The sequence below is a fragment of the Notolabrus celidotus genome, chromosome 18 (assembly GCF_009762535.1).
Source record: "Notolabrus celidotus isolate fNotCel1 chromosome 18, fNotCel1.pri, whole genome shotgun sequence".
Lineage (NCBI taxonomy): Eukaryota > Metazoa > Chordata > Actinopteri > Labriformes > Labridae > Notolabrus > Notolabrus celidotus.
This window is the reverse complement of record NC_048289.1, coordinates 29,825,411-29,851,723: the sequence shown is the minus strand read 5'-3', so window position 1 is coordinate 29,851,723 and position 26,313 is coordinate 29,825,411. Positions and strand designations below refer to the sequence as shown.

Genomic DNA, 26,313 nt, shown 5'->3' with positions numbered 1-26,313 from the left:
TCTTCACCAGTTAGTTCAGTCTTGCTCTCCTGTATCCTGTCCACAGCAGGTGAAAAAATAAAGTCTGTAAATAAAGTTTCAAAAGTCTGAAAAAAGTATTTTAAGATTAAAAATTGAAATTGTGAGATTAAATTAAAAAATTTAGAGGGCAGCGAAAAAACAATTTTTAAGGTTTGTTTTTATTTTATTTAAATTCTTAGATTAAAGCTGCTGTGAGGAAATTTTGTTTTGTATCGATTCTGGCGCCCCCTTGTGGACAAAGCGATACCTCTTATCTCTTGTCCTAAACATGCAAAAGTAGTGTTTTCAACAAAAACCTCATCCTGTTGTTTTTTAACAGTCAACTTTATCAGGCAAATGTGATTATTTTCCATGAAAACAGTCAAATAAAGGCTGGTTCTGAAGCGAGATGTCCATCATCTGGTCTGAAACCTACCCCCCCAGGGCGGTTTCAGGCATTAAAATGACAATAGAGAAGGTGGCAGTGTTGCTGCTGATGGTCTTGTTTGCTATTGAAGGTTATAAAGAGGCATCAGTATCATTTTCAGTCTGTTTCTCAGCCAGTTCAAAACTCCTCACAGGACCTTTAAAGTCAGAACTCTACAATTATGACTTTATTAATTCTGAATCTAAGAATTAAAAAAAAAATCTTCCCTTACAGAAAATAAAATAATAAATATATCTATGAAAAATGCAAAATATTAGATGTATTTTGATTTGTGCATCTTGTGAAACATAACACTGATAAAGCGGATCTGTTGTAACCTTTTGTAACATCAGAGTTTACTGTTTTGTTTCATCACTCTGGACTTTCTGCACCAGGGGGGCAGCTGTCTTCTTCATATCTGTACAAACTAAATTTATCCCCCCTCTCACAGCCTCTCTTTGTGTCCCTGATATCTCTCTATGACTGTGAACATTCATGTAACCTCTCTGTAGAAACCCCCTGTTTGTGATTTATGAACAGTCTCGAACGTTGACGTTGTTGTTGTTCTTGAACGCGCCCTCGTTTCGGTTTCTCCGCCGGGGTGCGTGATGACGTCACGCAGGAAAGTACACATTCTCACGGTGCTGCATTGAACCGAAAACAACAAGGCAGACAGCAACGGTTATTCACACAGTGACCGGCCCATGACACCTTCATAGAAACACGAAGTAAGTCTCTAACCTTCTTTAACTCGAGGCTCAGAGTGGACACGTCCACTGACACGAACATTGAGCGCGTGGGAGCCTCCGTGTCCTTATGCTGGAGAGCTAATCTCAAACGGGGGGCCGTCTACTTCCTGGAAGCCTCACCAGCTCCTGTAATGTAGCCTGTGAGCGAGTACAGTGGAATGAACAACATGTCTGTAATGTGTGTGTTTCTGACTTTACCTTCATCAACAGGACACTTTAAAGATTATATGAACCCTATGTGTTTTAAATTACCCCCATAAGATGACGTTACTGTGCTGGATCACTGTAATCTGACGTTAGCCAGGCATCTGCTCCAGGATGTAGCCGCATCCCCCCTCCTTCAGTTCAGACTCGTGTTTTGATTGATAAAACTTCACAAACAGAAGCTGTTTAATGAGTTTGAGTGATATGTATGTGTGTGTCTGTGTTGTTGTGTTGTTGCTGGTTGTAATCACGTTGTTTCTGTGTCATTCGTTGGTCCAGCCTGCGACACAACAATGGAGAAACCTCCCTTCAGACAGAACCAGAACTGCGGAGACTGGGAGGTGAAGGAGAGGCTGGGGATGGGCGGATTCGCTCATGTTTACCTCTACCAACATCATGTGAGTTTACAGGCCTGTCACTGCACACATGGGACACATCACTCATTCAGAAAGACTTAAAAATGGGTACTAGGTTATGACAAATACACCACTGCACCTACTTCCTACTGGGATGAAGGGCTCAGCTGGGTTAGGATTTGAAGTTTATCAAACATAACTCCAATAAAACACCAGGGGAGGACTATCATCACTCTAACTGGAAGTGTTTGAGAGAAAACAGAAAGAAAACCAGAGGTAAACAAAGGTTATGTTAGGTTGGCGACAGATACAGAGCAGCAAGTCATGCAGAACCTTGAGGCCCTCGTGAGGAGGTTTTAGCAGGTCATGAAACAGACAGCAATGAACACTGATTCCTCTTTATGACCTGAAAAAGCAAAGCACACCATCAGCATTTAGATGGATTGTGTCTGAAACTGCGGTAGGTCACATACGATGTGATTACAGTAAGCTGCAGAACAACTGTTGGGTCATTTTTAGATCCTGTAAAGCTGTTTTCACACGTTCATTATACTCCTGATAATGTCCCGAAATGTGCATGTGTGCAAGTTTTCACACTCACTTGTTCTACAAGAAGTCAGGGTGAGTCGATCCGTCACGGCACCAGATCTGATAGGTTTCTATTCTAGTCAATGTGTTAACTTCCACTGGATCCACTCCATTGCGTTCCTGCTGCGTCTCTGATGCAGCAGGTCGGAGCCCTCCGGATCAGATACACAAGACTTCTATTTGTGCCGGATGCCGGAGCACGACACAATCTCAACAGAGCAGATGGAGCGGGACAGGAAGTCAGGTTTCACCAAAACAAAATGAAAACATCCGGTTAATTTTCAGAATAAAACACTCTGTGTTATCACCAGATCGTATTTCACTTAACTACAACAACAAACCAAAGTCATGATGAGCGGAGCCAGGCCTGGAGTCAACAGGTCAGAGGTTTTCAGAGGACCAGAAAGACAACATGGATTAGGAGAGGAGGAGGAGGAGGAGGAGAATCCTTGATTCAGTGATTACTGCGGGGAAACCTCGGTCATATGACTCCAGCTGTCCGGCGGTCCTGCACTGAGCACGGAGCCGGACCGCAGCGGATCTGGTGGAAGTGGTGTTACTGGAGTAATTGAATAATCGTTCAATAATAACAAATCAGATAGTTCATGTGACTTTTAATCTCATCTGTAATGTGTTTTTTTTGTTCTAACCTCAAGTTATTATAGCAAGAAAACGTCCATAATAACATTTCAGAGAACATAAGAAAGCATATCTTAAAAATTGTGTGACTCTGTCAGAACTGGAGAAAAACGCAAACACTTCTGGGAGGAACTTGGTCTTGGACGTCATTTACTGGTTTGTCTGACACTTTAAAACGCACCCTTTTCCTGAGGTGCGCCCCAAAAAGGTGCTTGGTCAGCATCACGTGACTAATGTGATCAGGACGCATGACAGACTCAACCACAGGGAGACCCATGAACCTTTTGGAGAACCAGTACGTAGCTTTTTAAACTGAACCCAGCCAAACAAAAAGAAAACTTGAACTCAACGTGAAAGCTTGGGCTCGCCACTCACCGCCACGCCGGCCAGTTTACTCTGGCAGACCGGCGTGCAGGTGAGCTGACCCACTCAATTGAGAACCAGTCCCTTCCTTCACTCTTTTGTGTCACTCTTTGTGTTAAGGCCGGGTATTACATTAGTTCATATCTCTGCTCAGTGCAGTCAGTAACAACAGCCTTTAAACGGGTCTCTCTCTCCTCATGTCTGCAGGAGAGGTTGGGACTAATCGAATAATCAGCGATAAGTTAGCAGTGACGATCGAGTGTCTTTCTGATTGAAATGCTCATCCCTAGTGGGGTTGATGATGTTTAAAGCCCAAATGTGGACATAAAGAAGCTGCTTCATACTCTTCTGCATCCCTCAGCATGTTTTCTTCCACTCATTTGTTGAGGGTTATATTCACATCAGTCGGGCAGGAGCCTTTCAGAAAAACACGTCACCAGGTTGATTGGTCGCTCTTAATTGCTTGTAGATGTGAGCGTGTGAATGGAAGGTTATCTGTCTCTGTTCAGGATGTAAGATGTCAAATGACAGCTCAGATAGACTCCAGTCTTCTTGACCCCGAACATGATAAGCGATGAAGATATTTGCATCACAGCGTTGATCAGATTCTGTTGCTTTATCCACCGCAGCGTCACATCTTGCCTCCTGAAATCCTGACCCTGACCCCTACCCTCCTGTTTGAGAGGGAAGTCTTCCTGCTGTGAGGGGCTCTTGAAATGTTTTTGTCACTTTCAGGAGTGTATGTATTCGTTAAAGAACACAACATGCGTACGTACAAGACAAATACCATCAGTTAAAAGTGCAGCTATGTCCAGAAGGGTCACCAAACCAAAGGTCCCTCACAGGAGCTTTAACACTGCCGTGCTTTGAGTCTCTGACAGGGAGGATGAAAGAGTAGCAGAGAGAGATTTCATCCCAGGGAGGTGAAAATGTGCCCAGCATCCAGAAGACACGGGAGCCTGAGTCTTTCCATTTGAATGTCTGACATCATCCCAGTAATTCATCTCTGACTGAAGAGACTCTTAGAGTGAGTAAATGAGTTACTGTGTCTGTGATTGAAGAGCTCGGTGAGATGTTGAGTCCATCCTCTGGCTGGTGGAGTCGTTATCGGTCGGGTATTCAGTGAAGGGCAGATCAAGAGGGTGTGGTCCATCCTGCCCTCTGACACGCTCTTTATTTGTCTAGACAGTTTATGAAGAAGTCTAAAGAAAGAGCTCCACCTAAACTCCACAACAACTTCTATTCCTGGGGCGTGTTTTTTTATGTGCTGATTAAACAACTGAGGTTCTGTTTTCTGTTCTGCAGGAAACAAACGAGAAGCTAGCTGTGAAAATGTGCCGTCTGGAGCTCACAGCAAGAAACAAGGACAGATGGAGCAGAGAGATCCAGATCATGAAAAAGTTTGTCTTATTTTTTATTCATGTTCTCTTCCTGGAGACTTCATAAATACACGTCCTGATATCACGACCATGCTCGCGAAGCTCTGTTGTAGACGCTGCTTTTTCTCTGGTCCAGGTTGAATCACATAAACGTCGTGACAGCTCGAGATGTCCCGGATGAAATGAAGCACATAGCCCTGAATGATCTCCCGCTGCTGGCCATGGAGTACTGCTCGAGAGGAGACCTGAGGAAGGTGAGCGCTCACAGAGAGGAGAACACGAAGACATCCACATTTAGGAAAGTCATCTGTCAGGGTTTTATCACCGGGCATGCTGAGAAGTTAAAGCATTAGATTTCCTCACAGCTGCAGAGATAGAGAGATCAGCTCACCGGCCAAAGTTCAGTCGTAAAGGAGTGTCTCTATCACACACACCAGTCACGTTCTCCTGCATCTCTGATCCATTTCTCCGTCACGCTCCTTCTTCTGTCTCAGTTTCTCTCCTTTGTGGTAACTTGGCATGGAAGCTCAGTTTGTAAAGTTTAAAGGGGACATATCATGCTTTTTTAATCAATATATATTGGTCTAAGAGGTCCCAAAAACATGTCTTTAAAGTTTATGCTCAAAAAAACACTTTGAAATCAGATTTTGGTCTGCCTGAAAAGTCCTCTTCTTCATTCCTCATCAGAACACTCTGTTTTCCCTCTGACCACGCCCCCTCCGGAAGTGGATGTGCCTCAGCTCTCCAGCACGTTGATCTAATGTTTACATGTTGGCTGAATATACACGGCTGCTCAGAGATCACGTTACTTCAACCCTCTGAATCTGATCCTGACGGAGAGGCGCCTGTAGCAGGACCTTTCTGAACCATTGGTCACAGATTTAGTGTTTCTTGTTGTTTTATTTATCAGTATGTAGACGTGTGTCTTGGTACACAGCTACGAACATGTAGCTATGTGGCTATGCTAACTAGCGCTAGCACTTATCCATGATAAATAAAAATCATCCACTAGATCTTCAAATCTGCAGACGTGGGGAGTAAAACCGACCTCTGCCAGAAAGGCAGCAGGGCCTTTTATGAAGGATTGGTCACAGATTTAGTGTTTCTTGTTGTTTTATTTGTCAGTATGTCGACGTGTGTCATGGTACACAGCTACAGCTACAGCTACAGCTACAGCTATGAACATATAGCTATGTGGCTATGCTAATTAGCGCTAGCACTTATCCATGACAAATAAAAATCATCCACTAGATCTTCAAATCTGCAGACGTGGGGAGTAAAACCGACCTTTGTGTTTATTAAGACAGCCTACAACTAGCATGCCTCCCTCCTAAGCTCCTTGTTAGCACACATTTGTGCAGGGAATGAAAAACGGGGGAGGGGATTCAGTACTATTTTATACAGTCTATGGGCTGAACAAGCTCCGAGCTCTGACTCCGTGACAGACCGGATATTGTTGTTACGTAACAAAAACACGGAAGTCTGAAACGGCTCGTTTCACACACATTTACAGAAAGGTGGAGAAATCAGAACAGGGGCAGAATGGATTTTTTTCATTCTCGGGGGGTTTGTAGACAGGGACACATATTTTAGGTAAAGAACCATTAAAAAGTCAATTTTGCATGATATGTCACCTTTAAAGTCTGGGATGCTGTCCCTCCTGCACATCGAGTGTCGTGCTCTGTAGATTGATTTCCCTCGTTTGGGTTTCAGATGCTGAGCAAACCTGAAAACTGCTGCGGCCTGAAAGAGAGTGAAGTGCTCTCGTTACTCAACGATGTTGGTACGTCCACTGTCTTTCTCTCTGCAGCGTATCCATTCACACACGTCTCTTTGCATCCAGTTTAACCTCCGTCTCTGCTCCAGGTTCTGGTATCCAGTATCTGCACGAAAACAAGATCATCCACAGAGACCTGAAACCTGAAAACATAGTGCTGCAAGACATCAACGGGAAGGTGATCCAACTCGTCTTTGTTCTGTGTGTGTGTTGTTTATTTGAAGTTTTACACGTAATGTACAGAAGATCAAGTAAAAAATGTTTTTATTTAAAATAAATAGTCAAAATAATTGATAGAGGAGAAAATGTACATTAAGGCATCTGAGATTGTGCATAAAATATTGCAAGATTTGAATATACAGCTTATATATTATACAAGCAAACAATACCCAGATATATGCTGAATGACTTGAAAACAAAAAAAGTTGGTAGATAAGTTAATTAATTAATTAATTAATTAATTAATTAATGCAAAAAAAGATAATAACAAATATAATCATTTAAGATAGAAAATAAATAAATAAGAGAAAAAAAGAAAATCATAATAATTAAATTAAGATAAAATACACGGGTTAGTATGAAAAATAAATAAATTATTATAATAATTTAAAATAGAAAATAAATAAATAGGAGAAAAAAAGAGAATCATAATAATATAAATAATATTAAAAAAATACTGGTTATTATTAAACAAAAATAAAAACATTATAATTGTAATTTAAGATAGAAAATGAATAAATAGAAAAAATAAAATAGTCATAATGAAAATAATGCAACATGAATAGGAGAATTATTAAAAAACAGACTAATAATAACAAAAATTAAAAAAATAAAATAAATAAGAGAAGAAAAGAAAACAGTTATAATGAAAATGATTAAAAAAAAAATCTATTTAGTATTTTAAAAAGTAAAAACATTAAAATTATAATTTAAAATAGAAAATACATCGAATTAAAAAAAATAGTAATAATGAAAATAATACAAAACAAGTAGGTTAATATTTTAAAAAATATATAAGTATAATAATTTAAAATAGAACATAAATAGGAGAAGAAATGAAATAATGATAATGAAAATGATAAAAGACAGATATTAAAATATATATATGTTCTGCCTCCGAGGAATCGGTCTCACCTTCTCCTCTCCTTTCTTCTGCAGCTGGTCCACAAAATTATTGACCTGGGCTACGCTAAAGACCTGGACCAGGGGAGTCTGTGCACCTCCTTCGTCGGCACACTTCAGTACCTGGTGAGCAATACGAGTGAATCAGATGCACCTTGCTTTATTTCATCAATTCCTTCCTCCTTATCTGGGATTTTCTTTACCTGAAAGCAGGATGAAAAGTAAAAATAATCAAATGCATGATCAAAAGCTGCATTTTCTCTCTGCAGGCTCCAGAGCTCTTTGAAAACAAGCCGTACACCGTCACGGTCGACTACTGGAGCTTTGGCACGATGATCTTTGAATGCAGTTGTGGTTTCCGTCCATTCCTGCACAACCTCCAGCCTGTGCAGTGGTAAGATGACCTGATAAACAAAGCACTCTGATGCATCTACTCTGTGCAGAGCTGTTTAATTTCCCCAGACGTGAACTGTTTGATGGATTCAGCTGCTTATTTAAGACTTAAGCAAACTCACGTTACCTGGACTCACCTCTCCAGTCTGCGGCAGCGTTTGAGGGAAGTGTGAGATGTGAGGAAAGAGAACAGTGTGAGGGGGAGGAGACAGGTGCGTGCAGGTGTAATGAAAGCAAGAGGTTAGTTATTGTGGTTTGGCAGCTCATCAACACCTTCAGGAAGTGAAGCAGCTCTCTGCTCGCAGGGTGAATGAAGACTCCCGACCCTTCACATTCTTTCTGTTTATCTGGTGTTGAGGATGATTTCCTCTTCTCGCCGTCACATCGAGTCAAACGAGGACACAAAGATCTAAAACTCCCTTTAACATGAAACTGTCCTCATTCAGCTCTCCTTCTGTGAGCTCTGCGGTTCACACACCTTTAAAAATAAACAAGTGTCACAACTTTGAACCCTGCTGCTGTCGTCACCACCACTCAGGGTTTAAGTTTCTGTGTAGAGATCTCTAACCTTAAGTTTCTCTCACCTGCTCTGCTCCTTGATCATATTACAGGATCCAAGATGAAAGTGTCTGTAGCCTGCAGGAAAATTAGAAATATATTAAAAGTAAATTTAAAATGTTCATTTAAAGAGACTTAAAATAAGCTAAGCTAGGAAGGCAGTGGTATATAAAAAAGTCTGAGTCTTTGATTTTAAAGAGGTGAGAGTTGGAGCAGACCTGCAGCTTTCAGGGAGTGTGTTCCAGATATGTGGAGCATAATGACTAAACGCTGCTTCACCATGTTTCCTTCTGACTCTAGGGACTGATAACAGACCAGTACCTGATGACCTCAGAGGTCCAGGTGGTTCATAAAGTAGCAGCAGATCAGCCTAAACCATTCAGTGCTTTATAAACCATCAGCAGGATTTTAAAGTCTATTCTCTGACAGACAGGAAGCCAGTGTAGAGATCAAAGAACTGGAGTGATGTGGTCTACTTTGTTGGTCCTTGTTAGGACTTGAGCAGCAGCATTCTGTATGAGCTGCAGTCGTCTGATGGACTTCTTAGGGAGTCCTGTAAAGACCCTGTTACAGTGGTCTAGTCTGCTAAAGATAAATGCATGGACGAGTTCTTCTGGACATGAGTCCTTTAATCCTTGATATATTCTTATGGGATAGTAGGCTGACTTTGTAATTGTCTTAATGTGGCTGCTGAAATTAAGGTCTGAGTCTAAGACTACACCAAGGTCTCTGGCTTGGTTTGAACATTTCATCTTTGCAGATTGAAGCAGAGCAGTAACCTTTAACCTTTCTTCCTCAGCTCCAAAAACAATCATTTCAGCCACATTGTTGACCAATAAGGTGCTAATGGAAACTATCAGTTTAGCCATATTGTTCATCTCTGTGTTGCTCATGTTAGTGAAAGTTAATAACCATCATCAAGGGGCTTTGACCAATCAGAATCAAGCATCTTACACAACTGGAAGATCAGTAAAAGTTATTGAAAGTCTGTTTTGACCTCTTTTGAAATATGAAATGCTTAAAATCCTGAAGGTCTTGCAGTAGATCTATATCAAACGTCTCCTCTCTTCTCCTCAACAGGGCGAGCAAAGTGAGGAACAAAGGTCCAAAAGACATCATGGCTGTGGAGGACCTGAACGGAGAAGTCAAGTTCTCCACCAAACTCCCGTACCCGAACAACCTCAGCGGGTGAGCTGTCCGTTAATGCTGATATGAACAGATCGGAGCCTCGGTGTGCGTCCCTCTTTGAACGTGGTTTCATTTCTGTTTTTCAGGACTCTGAGTGGGCCGATGGAGACTCTGCTGCAGCTGATGTTAAAATGGGATCCGTTCCATAGAGGAGGGAACCCCAGCTCAGAAGCCAAGAGGCCTGCGTGCTTCGAGGTGCTGGAGCAGATTCTGAGTATGAAGGTGAGACTACGACTCTTTAATCAGGGTTTCTGAGACGGATGGATCTGGGTCAGAGGACATTTCCATAAATCTCTTCAAAGTGATTGCTGTCTTTTCTGAAAGGACGCTGATTGCTCCTTTAAAGTCTGTTCATGATACTCAAGTTTCTGCTCTTGAGTCGAAACAGTCAAACTTTTGAGGACAGAAGTCAGATGATGAGATTTCTGGTTTGAATCAGATCTTTAGGAAGCATCTTTAAGATGTCTCCTTTTCCTCTTCACTCACGTTTCCCCTCTGTTCCTGTCCAGGTGGTCCACATCCTGAACATGACCACAGCTCAGGTCCGCTCCTTCCAGCTGACTCCTGAGGAAAGTCTCCACAGTCTGCAGAAACGCATCGAGGACGAGACCGAGATCGAGGTGGTGAACCAGGAGCTGCTGCAGGAGACGGGAGTGTCCCTGGATCCCAGGAAGCCCGCTGCGCAGTGTGTCCTCGACGGAGTGGTCAGTTCAGCTTCAATTACAACAAACGTTCTCCTCAGACTCTTTCCAAACAGAGCAGGTCTAGACCGTACTCTATGTTCTATTATTAACAAAGACCCAACATCAAGACCAGGATAAGATCTAGTCCCAGTTTACAGACAGGACTCAGTCTGATCTCATCTTAATCCACCATGAGCAGAGCACTTTACAGCATTTAGCAAGTTACAGTGGCAAGGACAAACTTCCTTTAACAGGCAGAAACCTCCAGCAGGACCAGACTCATGTTAGACACACATCTGCTGAGACCGTGTTGGAGGGAGGGATAGAGGGAGATGAAGAGAGAGAGAGATGATAGTGGGGAGACGGATAGTAGTAGTTGTAGCAGCTGGAGTCTGGCACGTCCACAGCAGCAGAGATCCAGAGGAACCTACGAGACAAGGGAGCTCAGGGACTCCAGAAAGGTCTAAGAAAAGAGAAAAGAGAGGGAGATGAGAGGAAAGAAAAAGAGGAGAATAAATGGTGAAAGAATGACAGAAGGAAAGGAAGGGATAAGAAAAGGAGACGAAAGATGAAGAAACGTGGAAAGAACAAAGAAAGATGAAACGAGAGAAGTGAGGAAGGAAAGAAAGCAGAAAAGAATTAAAGTAAGAAGGAACGAATAAAAGAAAGAAAGAAAGAAAGGAAAAGGGAATGATAGAAAGAAGGAATGAAAGAATGAAGGAATAGGGAATGAAAGGAAAAGGGAAAGAAAGAAAGAAAGAAAGAAAGAAAGAAAGAAAGAAAGAAAGAAAGAAAGAAAGAAAGAATAACAGACCCAAAAAAGGAATCTCAGAGGAACCTACGAGACAAGGGAGCTCAGGGACTCCAGAAAGGTCTATGGTTAGTAACTTTAATGGGACAGGAAGAGTTAAAGTGAGAGACAGGCAGAGAGAGGAGAGAGAGGGAAAGACAGGATCCCAGTGTGTCAGTCTAAGCCTATAGCAGCATAACTAAGACCTGGTCCAAGCCTGATCCAGCTCTAACTATAAGCTTTATGACAAAGGAAAGTTACAATCCTACTCTTGAAAGTAGAGAGGGTGTCTGCCTCCCAGACCCTGACTGGTAGATGATTCCAAAGGAGAGGGGCCTGATAACTGAAGGCTCTACCTCCCATACTACTTTTAGAGACTTAAGGTACGATGAGCAGGCCTGCATGTTGGGAGAGCAGCGCTCTAGAGGGGGTAATGGGGCACTATGAGCTCTCTAAGATACAAAGGTGTCTGACCATAAACCTGCAAACCTTTACTTCCACATCTTCTACATCCGGATGTGCTGATGTCCAAGTTATAGGGGGTCTGAGGTGAGATAAGGTCTTCTGAGAATTTAGATCCTTAAGTAAGGTAGACCAGGTATTGTCTACTTCCCCACACAGAGTTCAGCTGCAGACCTTTGTTTATTCTGTCCTCGTCCTCTCCCTCTCTGCTGTTTCCTCCCGCTGATAAAAACAAACATTAGCGTCTCCCCCTGGAATTTACAAACCAGAGGTGTGCCTGAGACGTGTCCCTGTAACGCTGCAGAGTAAAGCTGCATGTGCACATTATGACTCTCTGAGTCGCCCTCTGAGTGACAGGCGGAGTACATGCAGGAGGTGTAAGTGGTGATTTTCCTCTCTCTGTGCAGAGAGGCTGGGACAGCTACATCGTCTACCTGTTTGACAAGAGCATCACCAAGTACTCGGGTCCCTTCAGCGCCCGACAGCTGCCAGATAAAGTCAACACTATCGGTGAGTTTCTGAAAGTATTCCCCGCTGAGCTGGAGTTTTTCTTTTACCTGACTGCATTCAACGCTCTTTGTGTTTAAATATCAGCTGTGTCGTCCTCTCTGTTCGACCTCCTCACACTGCATCAATGTTTGTTTACCTTTGCAGTGCAAGAAGCCAAAACTCAGCTCCCCCTGGTCGTGTTGAAGAAGGTTTGGGGTGAAGCAGTGAGCTACATCTGTGGCCTGAAGGACGACTACAGCCGGCTGTTCCAGGGACAGAGGGCGGCTATGTGAGTCACATTAGAAGGCGTTTTTCAATCAGAGGAACTTTACCCCTGAACTACGTGCCTTTCGACCGGTGGACCCAGGGTCTAACTTAAGTTCAGGGATAGTTAACCTCTACCCTCTAACCTCTTAACCACTTAAATTTTACTTTTTTTCATGTTTTTCTGCTTTTGGAGCACAATTTCAAATATGAGGAAAATGTATCATTCTGACAGGCTCCGGGTCAACTTTTTTGTCAATTTTTTTTTTACCAAAATTTTTTTTTTACCAAAATTTTTTTTTCAACATTTTTTTTCAATTTTTTTTTTCAATTTTTTTTTTCAATTTTTTTTTTTCAAATTACTTTTTTTCAAAACAAAAGGTTCAAATTTTTCTTTCAAATTTTTTTTTTCAAATTTTCCTAAAAACATTCAGTCATTGTTTTTTCCATCTGTGATTCTCTTGATTTCTCTTTCTTTCATTAGTGTTTATTTGTTCTATCTTTTTTGTATGTGTGTGTACTTTTCAAAAGAAGAAGCTGTGATTCTCTTGATTTAGCAGCTTGTAACAGTAGTCTTCTCTCAGCCCACCGTGATTGGTCTCTCCTCCTGGTGTTCCGGTTTTAAAAGTGACCCTGTAAACTGTAGACCTTCAGCTGAATGTGTCAGTGTTTGTGGAGTTTACACAGCTGTTGAAACACAGAGGGAATTCCTGGGAATGCAAACTAGTTTAGTTTTTATTAAGATTTCAAAATATCCTCATCAGATATTTAATGATGGTCTAAAGACGTTTATGAGGGATGCATCCAGCTGAGAGTCTCCAGTTAACAGGGTCGCTGTTTAAACCAAAACACCGGCCGATCTCTGCCACGGCTTTTTGAGTTGAAAAGGATTTTAAAGCCGTGTTGAAACATCTTTGCTACTCGCGCTTATCTCCTCTCACGTGTTGATTCATTCATTGCTTTTTCCATGTTTTTAACGGCAGGTGCAAAGTTTTTACTTTTTTATGTTTTTCTGCTTTTGGAGCAAAATTTCAAATATGAGGAAAATGTATCATTCCGACAGGCTCCGGGTCAACTTTTTTCAAAAAAAATTTTGTCAAGTTTCTTTTTTCAAAAAAAATTTTTTCAATTTTTTTTTTCAAAACAGTTTTTTTCAAAAAAAAAAATTCAAATTTATTTTTTTGTCAATTTTTTTTTTCATTTTTTTTTTCCAAAACAAAAAATTCAAAATCTTTTTTTTACATTTTTTTTCCAAATTTTTTTTTTTCAATTTTTCCAAAAAACATTCACAGTCATTGTTTTTTCTATCTGTGATTCTCTTGATTTCTCTTTCTTTCATTAGTTTTTATTTGTTCTATCTTTTTTGTATGTGTGTGTACTTTTCAAAAGAAGAAGCTGTGATTCTCTTGATTTAGCAGCTTGTAACAGTAGTCTTCTCTCAGTTTACAGGGTCGCTGTTTGAACCAAAACACCGTCTGATCTCTGCCACGGCTTTTTGAGTTCTAAAGGATTTTAAAGCCGTGTTGAAACGTCTTTGCTACTCGCGCTTATCTCCTCTCACGTGTTGATTCAGTGAATCCATCTTTGATGAAATATAGCACCATCTAAAACAGCGCCAGCTGAGTCTCTTCATGCTAACAGGCTAACTGTTGTGTTGCTCATAATGATACCTGCCTGTCAGTCTGCTTCTATGGTGTCATCTGTGATGAATGGCATTCGTCTTTGTTTTACTGCCCTCTACTGGTCTGGTGGTGTAGTGCATTTACTTTTTTTTCCTCCATATGTCACTGGCCTGATTTGCACAATCTCCCCGGGACTTCAGCCCGCGGTTGAAACACAGACAACAATGGGGGCACAGGAACCTTTTAGATCCGGGTACAGTAGTCCTGGGGCTGAAAGACCCAGGAACTCTTGATCGAAATGCACCTAAAGACGAGGGCTGTCGCAATAACTGGGAGCGACAATAACTGTCTTTTAAACTAAAATAAATGTTGATATTGGTCTGAAAATTAGCTTAGTGGGTAGCAGTGGATCCTTACCCGCTATACAATGCTAACCTAACCCTAGGAGAAGACTCGGCTGTTAACTATCAAACTAACCTGTACCTCAGTTTGACATGATTTGCTCTGCAGTAGAAGCAACAGAGGAGATGACAGATGAAAACAAGATGCCCTCCCCAAACCCCCAAAATGTTTCCTCAGTTTGGGGTGTTTGAGGACACTCCAGTCTGCAGGAAATGCAGAGAAAAAGCTAAAGATGTGATCAGTAGACGTTAAAACAAAGATATCAGAGTGGTTAGCCGTCTGTGGTCTCACTCATGATCTCCATCCCTGCACCAGCTTGTGGTTCTGATTTTAGTCTGCAAATATTCCACCTGATGTCTCTTCCACCTGGACAAATCAGCCTTGTAGTTTTCGTGCACGATGCCTTTAAGCTTTACGACTTCCTGAGACTGAAGTGATGCAAAGTGTGTTGATTCTTTGGAGAAGAAGCTCATTCAGTCCCCCGGCGATGCTTTAGTCCTGTGAGTTAACGCTTATTAAACTACAAGAGGAAAAAAAACAGAGAGACTAAAGTTGAGTCTGTGCCACGTTGGAAAGGCTTGAAGGGAGTCTTAATCGTCTCCTTCCTTCCTTCCTCTGTAGGTTGAGTCTCCTGCGCTACAACACCAACCTGACCCGGTGTAAGAACAGCATGTTCGGCTTCTCCCAGCAGCTGAAGGCCAAACTGGACTTCTTCAAGAGCAGCATCCAGTACGACCTGGAGAAGTACAGCGATCAGATGCACTACGGCATATGTGAGTGTTTACGGGCAGCTGTTTGTTTTCTCTCTCTCCGTTCGTGACCCTCTGACGGGGAACATTTACATATGTGAGTATTTTTATAACACTGAGCAAGATGGTGTTTGTTTTGATGAGCTGTCTGTGTGTTTGTCTGCAGCGTCGGAGAAGATGCTGAAAGCCTGGCAGGAGAACGAGGAGCGGGCTGCTGCTTTCGCTCAGGTAACGCTCGTCCGCCAGCGAGGACACACACCTCCTCTTTTTCTCACCCATGTTTTCTGATCCTCACTCATATTTTTAAAAGATTCACATGGTGATGTTTATAAGACCCCAGTGTTTGCAGCCTCAGTGTGATCCCTGGTTTGTCCTGCAGGTGGCAGAGGTGAGCCATCTGGACGATGAGATCATGGCTCTGCACTCAGAGATTGTGGAGCTTCAGAGGAGTCCGTACGCTCGACGGCAAGGAGACAAGATGGAACAGCTGTGAGTGCTCAACTCTACAAAACCTCACTTCCATCATCCATTATTGGCAGTCTCCCATGTTTCATTTGTTTAAAGGAGAGAGATGTTTCAGAATGTCTCTCTAAAAACACTCATCGTTTATGGTTCCTATATTTGACATCTGATTTGTTTTTAAAGTTTGTCAGAGAAGTGTTTCACAAGTTTCAAAAAGTCCTCTCAGATCTCTTCAGGATTCAAAACCAAAGCTTAGAGGTCGCTCCCTCTGAGAAATATAAAACACAAACGTGTATTTGAAAGGGTCTGTGGTCGTTTTGATCTGCACGGTGGTGCAGCAGTCACACGCTGGGTTCGAGCTCCTTTCTTTGAGGAGTTTGCATGTGTGGGTTCTCTCTGGCTTCCTCCCTCAGTCCAAAAACATCCTCGTCAGGTTGATTGGTCACTCTAAATTCTCTCTAGGTGTGTGTGTGTGTGTGCGTCCACATTTTAGCCCTGATCTGTGTCAACTCTCGCCCAAAGACAGATAGATGATAGAAGGATGTTGTAGTTTTAAAAAACCTCCACTTGCTGCTGTTTTCAGCTCTTCTCTGTCTGAAACAACTCAACTCATCTTTATTTACCTTTCATACATTCAAGGATGGAGCTCAAAGTGCTTCTCAAAAGAACAGAGACAGAAAACAGTGAGAGGTTAAAGTGGAAAAGAGAGGGACATAAAATACTTCAAAATAAAATCAGGGCGATCAAATCAATAAAATGAAATCAGAGAAATACCAGAAAATAAAAGATTGGATTAAAATCAATAAAATAAATACCTGAAAAATAAAATAAAATAATTATAATTAAATCAATAAAATAAAATCAGATAAATACCAGAAAATAAATACAAACATAAAATATGATAAGATAGAATCAAATAAAATAAATAAAAATGATGTTAAAAAAATGTTCATAATTGTAATAATGCAGTCCAGAGCTAAAAGGAAAGTTCTCCAAAATAAAAGTCAGATTAAAAAGGTGAGTCTTAAAGGCCCTGTGAGGAGTTTTGAACTGGCTGAGAAACAGACTGAAAATGATACTGATGCCTCTTTATGACCTTCAATAGCAAACAAGTCCATCAGCAGCAACATTGACACCTTCTGTTGTAGTTTTTAATGCCTGAAACCACTGTGAGGGGGTAGGTGTCAGACCAGATGATGGACATCTCGCTTCAGAATCAGCCTCTATTTGACTGTTTTCATGGAAAAGAATCACATTGCCTGATAAAGTTGACTGTTGAAGACAACAGGATGAGGCTTTTGTTGAAAACACTACTTTTGCATGTATAGGACAAGAGATAAGAGGTATCACTTTGTCCACAAGGGGGGCGCCAGAATCTATACAAAACAAAAGTTCCTCACAGCAGCTTTAAGTTTACTTTTAAAAGCATCCAGAGCGCTCGCTGTTTTAATGTCCAGAGGAAGAGAGTTCAGAGTTTTGGTTCATAAAAACACTTCTGATGTGTGTGATCGTGGCCTCTGATATTTTGGATATTTAAATCTTATTGCAGAGAAGAAAAGGCGATCGAGCTCTACAAGCAGCTCAAGATGAAGTGCAAAAGTAAGAAACATTCACGTGAGAATATTTTAATAAAAAGTAACTCCTTAATTTAAAAAAAGGAATAAAATAACTGATACATGTCGTCCTCTCTCTCAGCTCCTGAGACAGACGTGAGCTGCGACAGCTCTGAGATGGTGAAGGCGATCATCCAGACCGTCCAGAACCAGGACAAGGTCCTCAAAGACCTGTACACACACCTCAGGTAAGAGCTCCTCTTAGACTCTTGAGTTTTACATGTAATCTTTATTAAAGGGACATTTCAGTAATTTGATCAGCTCGGCCTCTTCACTGAGAAACGTGAGCTCAGTGACAGATCTCTGCAGACGCGGCCAAGTCTGTGACCTCTAACTCATACAACCCCACTCCAAAAACACTGAACTATCCCTTTAAAGTATTCCCAAATTTAAAAACGCTGCACATGAAGAACCCTAAGAGACACATTCATCATCCTGTGTGTTAATGTTTCAACTCGCCTCAACAGTAAGATCCTGATCAGCAAACAGAAGATCATCGACTTGTTCCCTCGCATCGAGAAAACTCTGGAGAACATCAAAGACGCCGACAACACCGTGATGCAGATGCAGATCAAGAGACAGAGAGAGTTCTGGCATCTACTCAAGATTGCCTGTGTAAGTCCACCTGTGTTTTATTATTCCCTGCTCTCATTAGGTGATGATTAAACTTAGAGTATGATGATCTTCATGATGTTTTTGAGAGCAGCATCTTAAAACCAAATTCAGCTTGTTGTCACGTTGAAGAACAGAGAACAGGATGTCTTTAAAACAGAGGAGCTGAAGCTCGTTAAGTCTGTAAACTTCTCAAATCATTCATCAGCTCTGCATCGCTGAAAACACAGAGGAGCAGGAGAATGTGCAGCTTGGGTTGGACTGTGGAAGAAGTAAACAACATGTGGTAATCATCACTGCATGTGCCAATATCTCTCTCTTTCTCTCTCTTTCTCTCTCAAGGCTCAAAACTCCTCCAGGAACTCGATACCGGCGAGTCCCGAGTCCTCCAACCTGCTGCAGGTCTCTCAGTGGTCTCAGTCGGCACAACCAGTCAGCTCCCCTCATCCCCTCACATCCCTACCTGGGCCAAACGACAGGTCAGTCCTTCATCCACTCATTCACCTCATATTACACTGATTTAATCATGCATCATAAAACAACTGATTGCATCTTTAAATCAGGTTTCAGTGTTCTCACTTTGCAGTTTTTGAAGCGGCGTGAAACTTGATGATTTTAACGTCCTTCGTTGTTTTTTCCACCCTGCATTTCCTCACTTTGAGCCTCTTGGAGGAATCATAAACACCCTTCAATGACATGTTACAAACTAACAGAACAGTTGTGGTGAGCTTGTTGACAAACAGACGTAAACAAGGATCAAAATAAACATTTCTCTGGAGCTCTGTGTCCTCGTCTGAGGAATGTACGTCTACACTTTACTCTCATATCCCCTCTTTAAGGCAAAGTAATAATATTCATTCAGTGTTAATTGAATAACTTAACCTTTAGTTCTTTGTTTGTGAAAAGCAAGTTAAAATAAAACAGATGTAGGGTCATGTCTGTAGAACCTCCCCGACATTAAACCAGAAAGATTCTTCATAGATTCAAAGCCAGATGTTTTTTTTATCACTTGTTTGCTTCATGTTGATTTTGTGTGTGTTTCCCTCAGTGATGCTGCTCCACGTCTGCTGCAGGAGAACCAGAAGTACCTCAGTCAGCTGACCAGCCTGATGCAGGAGGCGGCTGACGATCAGAACAAGAGCATAGTGGTGAGTGTGAGTCGCTTTCATTCCAGGGGTTGATCCAAGCTCCTTACATTTGCACTAAAATACTGTCAAAATATCCTCTTAAGAACAATAGAGCAGCTTTTGTATTCCTGCCAAGGACGAGAACACATGAGAGAACATGCAGCAGAGTGAAGTAAAGTTAAAGAGCTTAGAAATGAAAGAACAATAAGTAGATAAGATGTCAGTATGCACATCAAACTGAGAGTTGTCATCCTTCACACAGGAGTATTTTATGTTTTCATTTCTCAAGGATGCTCAGTACATCCAACCATCAAGATGCTGTTCTGCTCAGGACTATTTCAATCACACGACCTCTGTTTGCAGCTAAATATGATAGTTAGTTTAGACTTCTTCCTTCATGATTTGAAAAGTTAAGGTCACCAATAAACCTCCAGACTTTCTGCAAACATTAAGAGATTAAGATGAAATAAGTAGAAGTTTAAATAAAGGAATAGACAGCTCTAGTTGTGTATCTGTGATGTAAGTTTAAATAAAAGAAGTGTATGCAGACAGGAAGGACAAATTGTGTCTGCTAAATGGGATGTTTGGTTTTAGCTGCAGATGTCAACATTTACCTTTAGAAATCGGACTTCAAATCAAGTCAAGTCAAGTCAACTTTATTTATATAGCACATTTAAAAACAACCAGTGTTGGCCAAAGTGCTTTACAAGGTAAAAAGTAAAAATTACATGAAGACAACAATAAACAACATAACAGGATATTAATGTCCTCTTCACGAGTAGAAGGCCAAAGAGAAGAGATGGGTCTTCAACAAAGATTTAAAACATTCAACAGTTTTAGATAGAAACACTTCCTGTGGAGGAACATACAAAGAAACAAAGAACAACTTGCAGAGGCATCATGTTTACGGTTCACTGTGGTCCAACAAAGAGTCACAAGAAGGTAGCATCCCTCTGCTCTGCAACGTCTGAGCAAAGGATGACTTCCTCTAAATCAATCAATCAATCAATCTTTATTTATGTAACACCTTTCATACAAATCAAATGCAACCCAAAGTGCTTTACAGAGACTGAAAACAAGAAAGAAGCAGAAATAAAATAAAGGCAAGACATATTAAAAAACAAAAATGGATTTTAAAAGAGAGACTTATGCACACCGACAACATAAAATATGTGTAATTAAAATAAGTTAAAGGTCCTGTGAGGAGTTCTGAACTGGCTGAGAAACAGTCTGAAAATGATACTGATGCCTCTTGATGACCTTCAATAGCAAACAAGACCATCAGCAGCAACACTGGCACCTTCTCTGTTGTCATTTTTAATGCCTTAAAGCTGGGGTTGGTAGTCTCGGAAAACTAGCATGAATTTGAATGTATCATTTCCTCATGACTCCGTCTAACCCCTCCCCCCCTCTCACATGCACGAGCACCGCTGACTTGCGACCATATGATCGTGACTGATTCAAAACCGGTCCTCACCAAAACATTCTCATAGTGAAAGTTAAAAACACAAACAAACATGGCTGCTGTTAGCACTCACAACTATCATGCTAGCATTATCCAGTTGTACTGGTGACACGATATCAGGAGAAAAGTTATAACACATATATAACACTGTAACAGCTCTACTGTTTGTTAAACCTGTTCAGTGTAGATGTTCTTAATTCCTACAGTGTTGACAGTCAGTGAAGGCATCAGGAGAGGTGTAGAGTGTGTGAGCGGGAGAGAGGAGAGACAAGAGGAGAAGTTCTTCATTCATTCAAACTTTGATTGTTGTTTTGTTGGTTGGCGTGGTAACGGCCGACAGTGACCGGTTATTAAAACTCAACGTGTTCACCAATCGGCTCGTCATCCCTACAGCGTCCGGACAGACGCTACAGTACATCTACATTTCTGTAGGACTTAGTAAATGTCATTCAGTCTTCTGCTTGTCAGAGCCCCGTGGTGAGAGCTTTTTAGACTCTGATCCGGACTACAGTCCTGAGCAAAGCCCCTCATCGGGTCAGAGGGGACAGGCCTGAGGAGTGCACGCTGGGGAAATATACGCGCAGGAGGAGGGCAGAACGGCAGGACAGGATTTGAATGGTTTAAAATTTTGGCACCCAAAAAACGGTGATTGGTTGGTGTTTTCCCAGGTTTACTCCGGCTGTAGATTGCAGCTTTTCTTCGCTCTTTTTTAAGAACACATTATGTATTGATTACCATCAGGACATAAAGATCATTTTAACCAGTATGACAAAAAGTGGATCTAAATCTGATTACCAACCCCAGCTTTAAACCGCCGTGAGGGGTAGGTGTCAGACCAGATGATGGACATCTCGCTTCAGAACCAGCCTCTATTTGACTGTTTTCATGGAAAAGAATCACATTGCCTGATAAAGTTGACTGTTGAACACAACAGGATGAGGCTTTTGTTGAAAACACTACTTTTGCATGTATAGGACAAGAGATAAGAGGTATCACTTTGTCCACAAGGGGGCGCCAGAATCTATACAAAACAAAAGTTCCTCACAGCAGCTTTAAGAATATAAATAGTTAAAATAAATAAATTAAAAAGGAGAAGGAGAAGAGTTGAAGATAAAAGTAGGTAAATTATTAAAAAATAAATAAATAAACAAATAAATAAAAATAAAATAAACAGTTCAAATGAATAAAATAATAAATCAAAATCATTAAAATAGTAAAAAGTATGTAATGAAATGTTTAATTGTTGTGTTTCCTCTCCTCAGGACCAGGACTGGAGCTGGACGAAGTACGAGACTTTAACAACAAAGTTAAAAAAGAGGAACGCGTAAACCGGCCCCCGTCCTCCGTCCCTGCCTGCGCTCCGAGTAACACTAAAGACCGTCAGCTGTTCTCAGACACAGCGGCGTGGTGTCAGACGTTGTACAGTTGTACATGGACTCCAGATATTCTCCTAAAAAACAACCCTGAAAAAAAAGAAGAGAGTCTGCACACGCTCAGTGGGTGTGTGCGCTCCTCCTCCTCGTCTCACACGGTGGAAAGATTCCACATGAAGCCGCGTCACACACGCTCCACTTTTTACTTTCGCTGCTTCACGATTCATCATACTCACTTCTGCTGTTATCGAGCAAACTGTAGCACCAGATCCGAGGGGGGGGGGTCCTGGTTCATCACTGGGGGGGAGAGTGTCAGATGGAAACATGGGAACTAGATCAAACTTTGACTTAAAAGGAAAACAGGAAGTGCTCAGAGGTGGGGGGGGGGGGAGGGGAGGGAGGGCGAGGAGGAAATTACAATCAAGCAAACAGCACTTTGATACTCCCACGTATCCTCTTCTTCATACCAACGTTAAAGGCTGCCAAACTGTCCCAGGATTAACACCAGACGAAAACTGTTACCCCCGCTCCTCATCAGGGTTTAGATCTCACAGACCGGGGGTTTAGATCCCACAGACGGGGGTTTAGATCCCACAGACCGGGGTTTAGATCCCACAGACGGGGGGTTTAGATCCCAGAGACGGGGGGTGTAGATCTCACAGACGGGGGGTTTGGATCTCACAGACCTGGGGGGTTTAGATCTCACAGACGGGGGGTTTAGATCCCAGAGACGGGGGGTGTAGATCTCACAGACGGGGGGTTTGGATCTCACAGACCGGGGTTTAGATCTCACAGACCTGGGGGGTTTAGATCTCACAGACGTGGGTTTAGATCTCACAGACCGGGGGGTTTAGATCTCACAGACCGGGGGGTTTAGATCTCACAGACGGGGGTTTAGATCTCACAGACCGGGGGGTTTAGATCTCACAGACGGGGGGTTTAGATCTCACAGACCTGGGGGGTTTAGATCTCACAGACCAGGGGTTTAGATCTCACAGACCGGGGTTTAGATCTCACAGACCTGGGGGGTTTAGATCTCACAGACCTGGGGGGTTTAGATCTCACAGACCTGGGGGGTTTAGATCTCACAGACCTGGGGGGTTTAGATCTCACAGACGTGGGTTTAGATCTCACAGACGTGGGTTTAGATCTCACAGACCGGGGGGTTTAGATCTCAGAGACGGGGGAGTTTAGATCTCACAGACGGGGGGTTTAGATCCCACAGACGGGGGGTTTAGATCTCACAGACGGGGGTTTTAGATCTCACAGACGTGGGTTTAGATCTCACAGACGTGGGTTTAGATCTCACAGACGGGGGGTTTAGATCTCACAGACGGGGGGTTTAGATCTCACAGACCGGGGGGTTTAGATCTCACAGACCGGGGGGTTTAGATCTCACAGACGGGGGGTTTAGATCTCACAGACCGGGGGGTTTAGATCTCACAGACGGGGGGTTTAGATCTCACAGACCGGGGGTTTAGATCTCACAGACGGAGGTTTAGATCCCACAGACGGGGGGTTTAGATCTCACAGACCGGGGGGTTTAGATCTCACAGACGGGGGGTTTAGATCTCACAGACCGGGGGTTTAGATCTCACAGACGGAGGTTTAGATCCCACAGACGGGGGTTTTAGATCTCACAGACGGGGGTTTTAGATCTCACAGACGGGGGTTTTAGATCTCACAGACGGGGGGTTTAGATCTCACAGACGGGGGTTTTAGATCTCACAGACGGGGGGTTTAGATCCCACAGACGGGGGTTTTAGATCTCACAGACGGGGGGTTTAGATCTCACAGACGGGGGTTTTAGATCTCACAGACGGGGGGTTTAGATCTCACAGACGGGGGGTTTAGATCCCACAGACGGGGGTTTTAGATCTCACAGACGAGGGTTTTAGATCTCACAGACGGGGGTTTTAGATCTCACAGACGGGGGTTTTAGATCTCACAGACGGGGGGTTTAGATCCCACAGACGGGGGTTTTAGATCTCACAGACGGGGGGTTTAGATCTCACAGACGGGGGTTTTAGATCCCACAGACTGGGGGTTTAGATCCCACAGACTGGGGGGTTTGGATCTCACAGGCCTGGGGGTTTTAGATCTCACAGATGGGGGGTTTAGATTTGATGTAAATGTTGTACTGATGGAAGTTTTTCTAGAATAAAGAGTTAAATTTCACAGGCAGAGGTCTTTTTGTTACACGTGTGACAGACTAGGCGAGCCATCGTGTTTATACCATGTCTATAATGTACATTCGTCTTTTAAGTGTAAGATACAGAGGAGGGGTTCATGGTCTCATTCACGTGCACAGAATATTTCACGGTGTGGTTTGTGATGCGTTCATGTCAGACGGAGGAGAAGGGACTTGACTTTTGTAAAGTGCTTTAAACAGTGTGTCTGCAGTTTCACCATTTTTAAAAGAAGCAGCAACAAGATGCATCATGTAAACAATCTACAACCTGAAACAAGAGGACATTAAGGCAAACTCTAAAGGCTGATTTATACTTCTGCGTCTCCCCTACGCAGCAGGGGCTGACACGGACATGCGCTCTTCATACTTGTGCATCGATGTGTCCGTGTCACGCAGCAGTTATCCTCCTAAACACTAGAGGGCAGTGTGGTCTCTCTGATAGCCGGTCGCCTGCTTCCTGCCCCGCTACGATCTCTGTTTCCTTTCCCACAGAGATTCAGAGCGTGTTATGTTAATCTACAGCTGATACATGTTGCTGTTTATCATACAGACATGATTACATGAAGAAGAGAGAGGAGGAGATGAAACACACGGACGATGAGCGGGGATCCAGGAAGTGCTGTAAATGCAGGAAACACAAGGCGCTGAGCGGACCAGATTCAGATTCAGAGAACTTTATTAACTTTATATTATTCTGACAGAAGGAATAAAAGAATTTGTGTATCCGTTTTTTTTCCTGTGAGGAGCGAGATAGCGCCGCCCTGAGGGCATTAAGGAGAACTCCTTGGCTAGGATGTGTTCAGGTTGGCTAATCATCCCTCTGGCCTTATTAGTGATGCGGGTCTTCCAAAGGGAACCCAGATCCTGCTGCTGTATACCAATCACAGGGCTTGCAGTCTATGCAGTCGATCCTATGTGTAGTTACATTTTGAAGGAGGAGCCTCTGTGTAGGTACGGGAGCTACGTGCTTCTCCAGCTAATCCCACAGATAGGCTCCTCATTTGACTTAGATGAGAGGTTTCATTAACAAGGCAACAAATTGAAGCACAAAGCCCGTGCAGCAGCTCGCAGCAACACAGACCCGTCATCTCCGAGGGGAAAATACCCGACAACACTCAACCACAGGCGGGATTATGGATATCCGTTTCTTCCTGTGAACTCCACCGGATCTCTCGTGCAAGATTTCCTTCTTGGAGAAGCTTGCTTTGATTTCCTCTGGGAGAAGCTTGCTTTTGTGTTTCCGCTGTTGTTGATGAGAACTGTACAACAGCTGGAAATGTGAAGGGGTGTCAGAGTTAATACAGTGCTGCATGCAGGCAGGTTGGGGCTACAGGGGATAAGCCTTCAGAGAGCGACCCCCGGCGTAGGCTATGCCGTCAATTTGATGCAGAAGTATAAATCAGCCTTAAGGATTCAGTCACATCACTGTCACAGTTTCACTTCCATCATATCATAAACTTTCTCTCTCAAGCCGTCTTTTTTAAATGTTGTGATATGAGTTCTCTCTTTTTGGTGCACAAATTAAAGTTTGCATAAAAACCTGTGGATGAAATATCTTCACGAGGCTTCTTCTGAAGATGTTCTGCTCATGAAACTGTGAGCGGAGTCATGTTTGTGTGGACTCTTTTCATACTTTAAAATCTCTGAACAAAAGAAAAGAAGGTAACAGAAGAGAGCAATCAGAATCTTTGTTAACAGCATCAACATCCAGATATTTACCCCAAGATGAACAGTTAAAGTCTGTACCAAGCGAACACAATCAGTGAAAAGTTGCTCCAATCAATCAAAGTCTGTTTACAGTTAAATCTCTAAAGGTTGAAAACTGCGGATCCGTCCTTTAATCATCCGTCTGACATGAACGTGACGTCACGAACGCCGCCCCGTCTCCATGAAACACCCGTGCACATCCACCGCCCTGATGGATCATCAGTGTAAAGTAACACAAGCGATCAGGTCTTGGGTTTTGACAGACCGACTGTTAGACTATGAACCGACTTCCTGTCAGGTTTCATTCGGGCCGGAGAGAAATTCAACCTTCGTGGTTTTATTTATGCAGTTTAAGTGCAATGAAAGAGGTTTTGTATTTAAGTAAGACATTTTTATTTTCAGTCGGAGAAGTGTTTGTTTCCATCTGAATGTTTCAGTTTTAAAGTTTCGTTGTATAAAGATCAAATGTTTGCCTGGTGATGAAATAAAAAGACTTTGGCATGATCCAGATGATCTCAGTTCACTCCTTATTTCAGAGTCAGTGGGTATTCAGTCTGGT

At 42.5% G+C, this 26,313-nt stretch overlaps 1 protein-coding gene across 5 annotated transcripts; it reads left to right on the top strand.

Moving 5' to 3' along the window:
- Window positions 1-1,025: 1,025 nt before the first annotated feature.
- LOC117830176 (inhibitor of nuclear factor kappa-B kinase subunit alpha-like) lies at window positions 1,026-26,262 on the top strand. Of its 5 annotated transcripts, none has more exons than XM_034708176.1 (22): window positions 1,026-1,155; window positions 1,660-1,778; window positions 4,632-4,726; window positions 4,842-4,959; window positions 6,419-6,488; window positions 6,572-6,660; window positions 7,641-7,730; window positions 7,874-7,998; window positions 9,636-9,743; window positions 9,830-9,965; window positions 10,253-10,447; window positions 12,086-12,188; window positions 12,333-12,456; window positions 15,077-15,228; window positions 15,371-15,432; window positions 15,584-15,693; window positions 17,216-17,265; window positions 17,362-17,467; window positions 17,747-17,894; window positions 18,234-18,370; window positions 18,940-19,039; window positions 21,746-26,262. In XM_034708176.1, exons 2-22 carry the CDS (start codon window positions 1,674-1,676, stop codon window positions 21,809-21,811), a joined length of 2,289 nt encoding a protein of 762 aa, XP_034564067.1. In that variant the 5' UTR covers window positions 1,026-1,155; window positions 1,660-1,673; the 3' UTR covers window positions 21,812-26,262. The 5 variants fall into 5 exon arrangements, with proteins under 5 accessions (XP_034564067.1, XP_034564064.1, XP_034564068.1 ...); XM_034708173.1 differs by having other exon boundaries at window positions 18,940-19,045; window positions 21,746-23,506; XM_034708177.1 differs by lacking the exon at window positions 21,746-26,262 and adding an exon at window positions 20,690-20,739.
- Window positions 26,263-26,313: the final 51 nt, after the last annotated feature.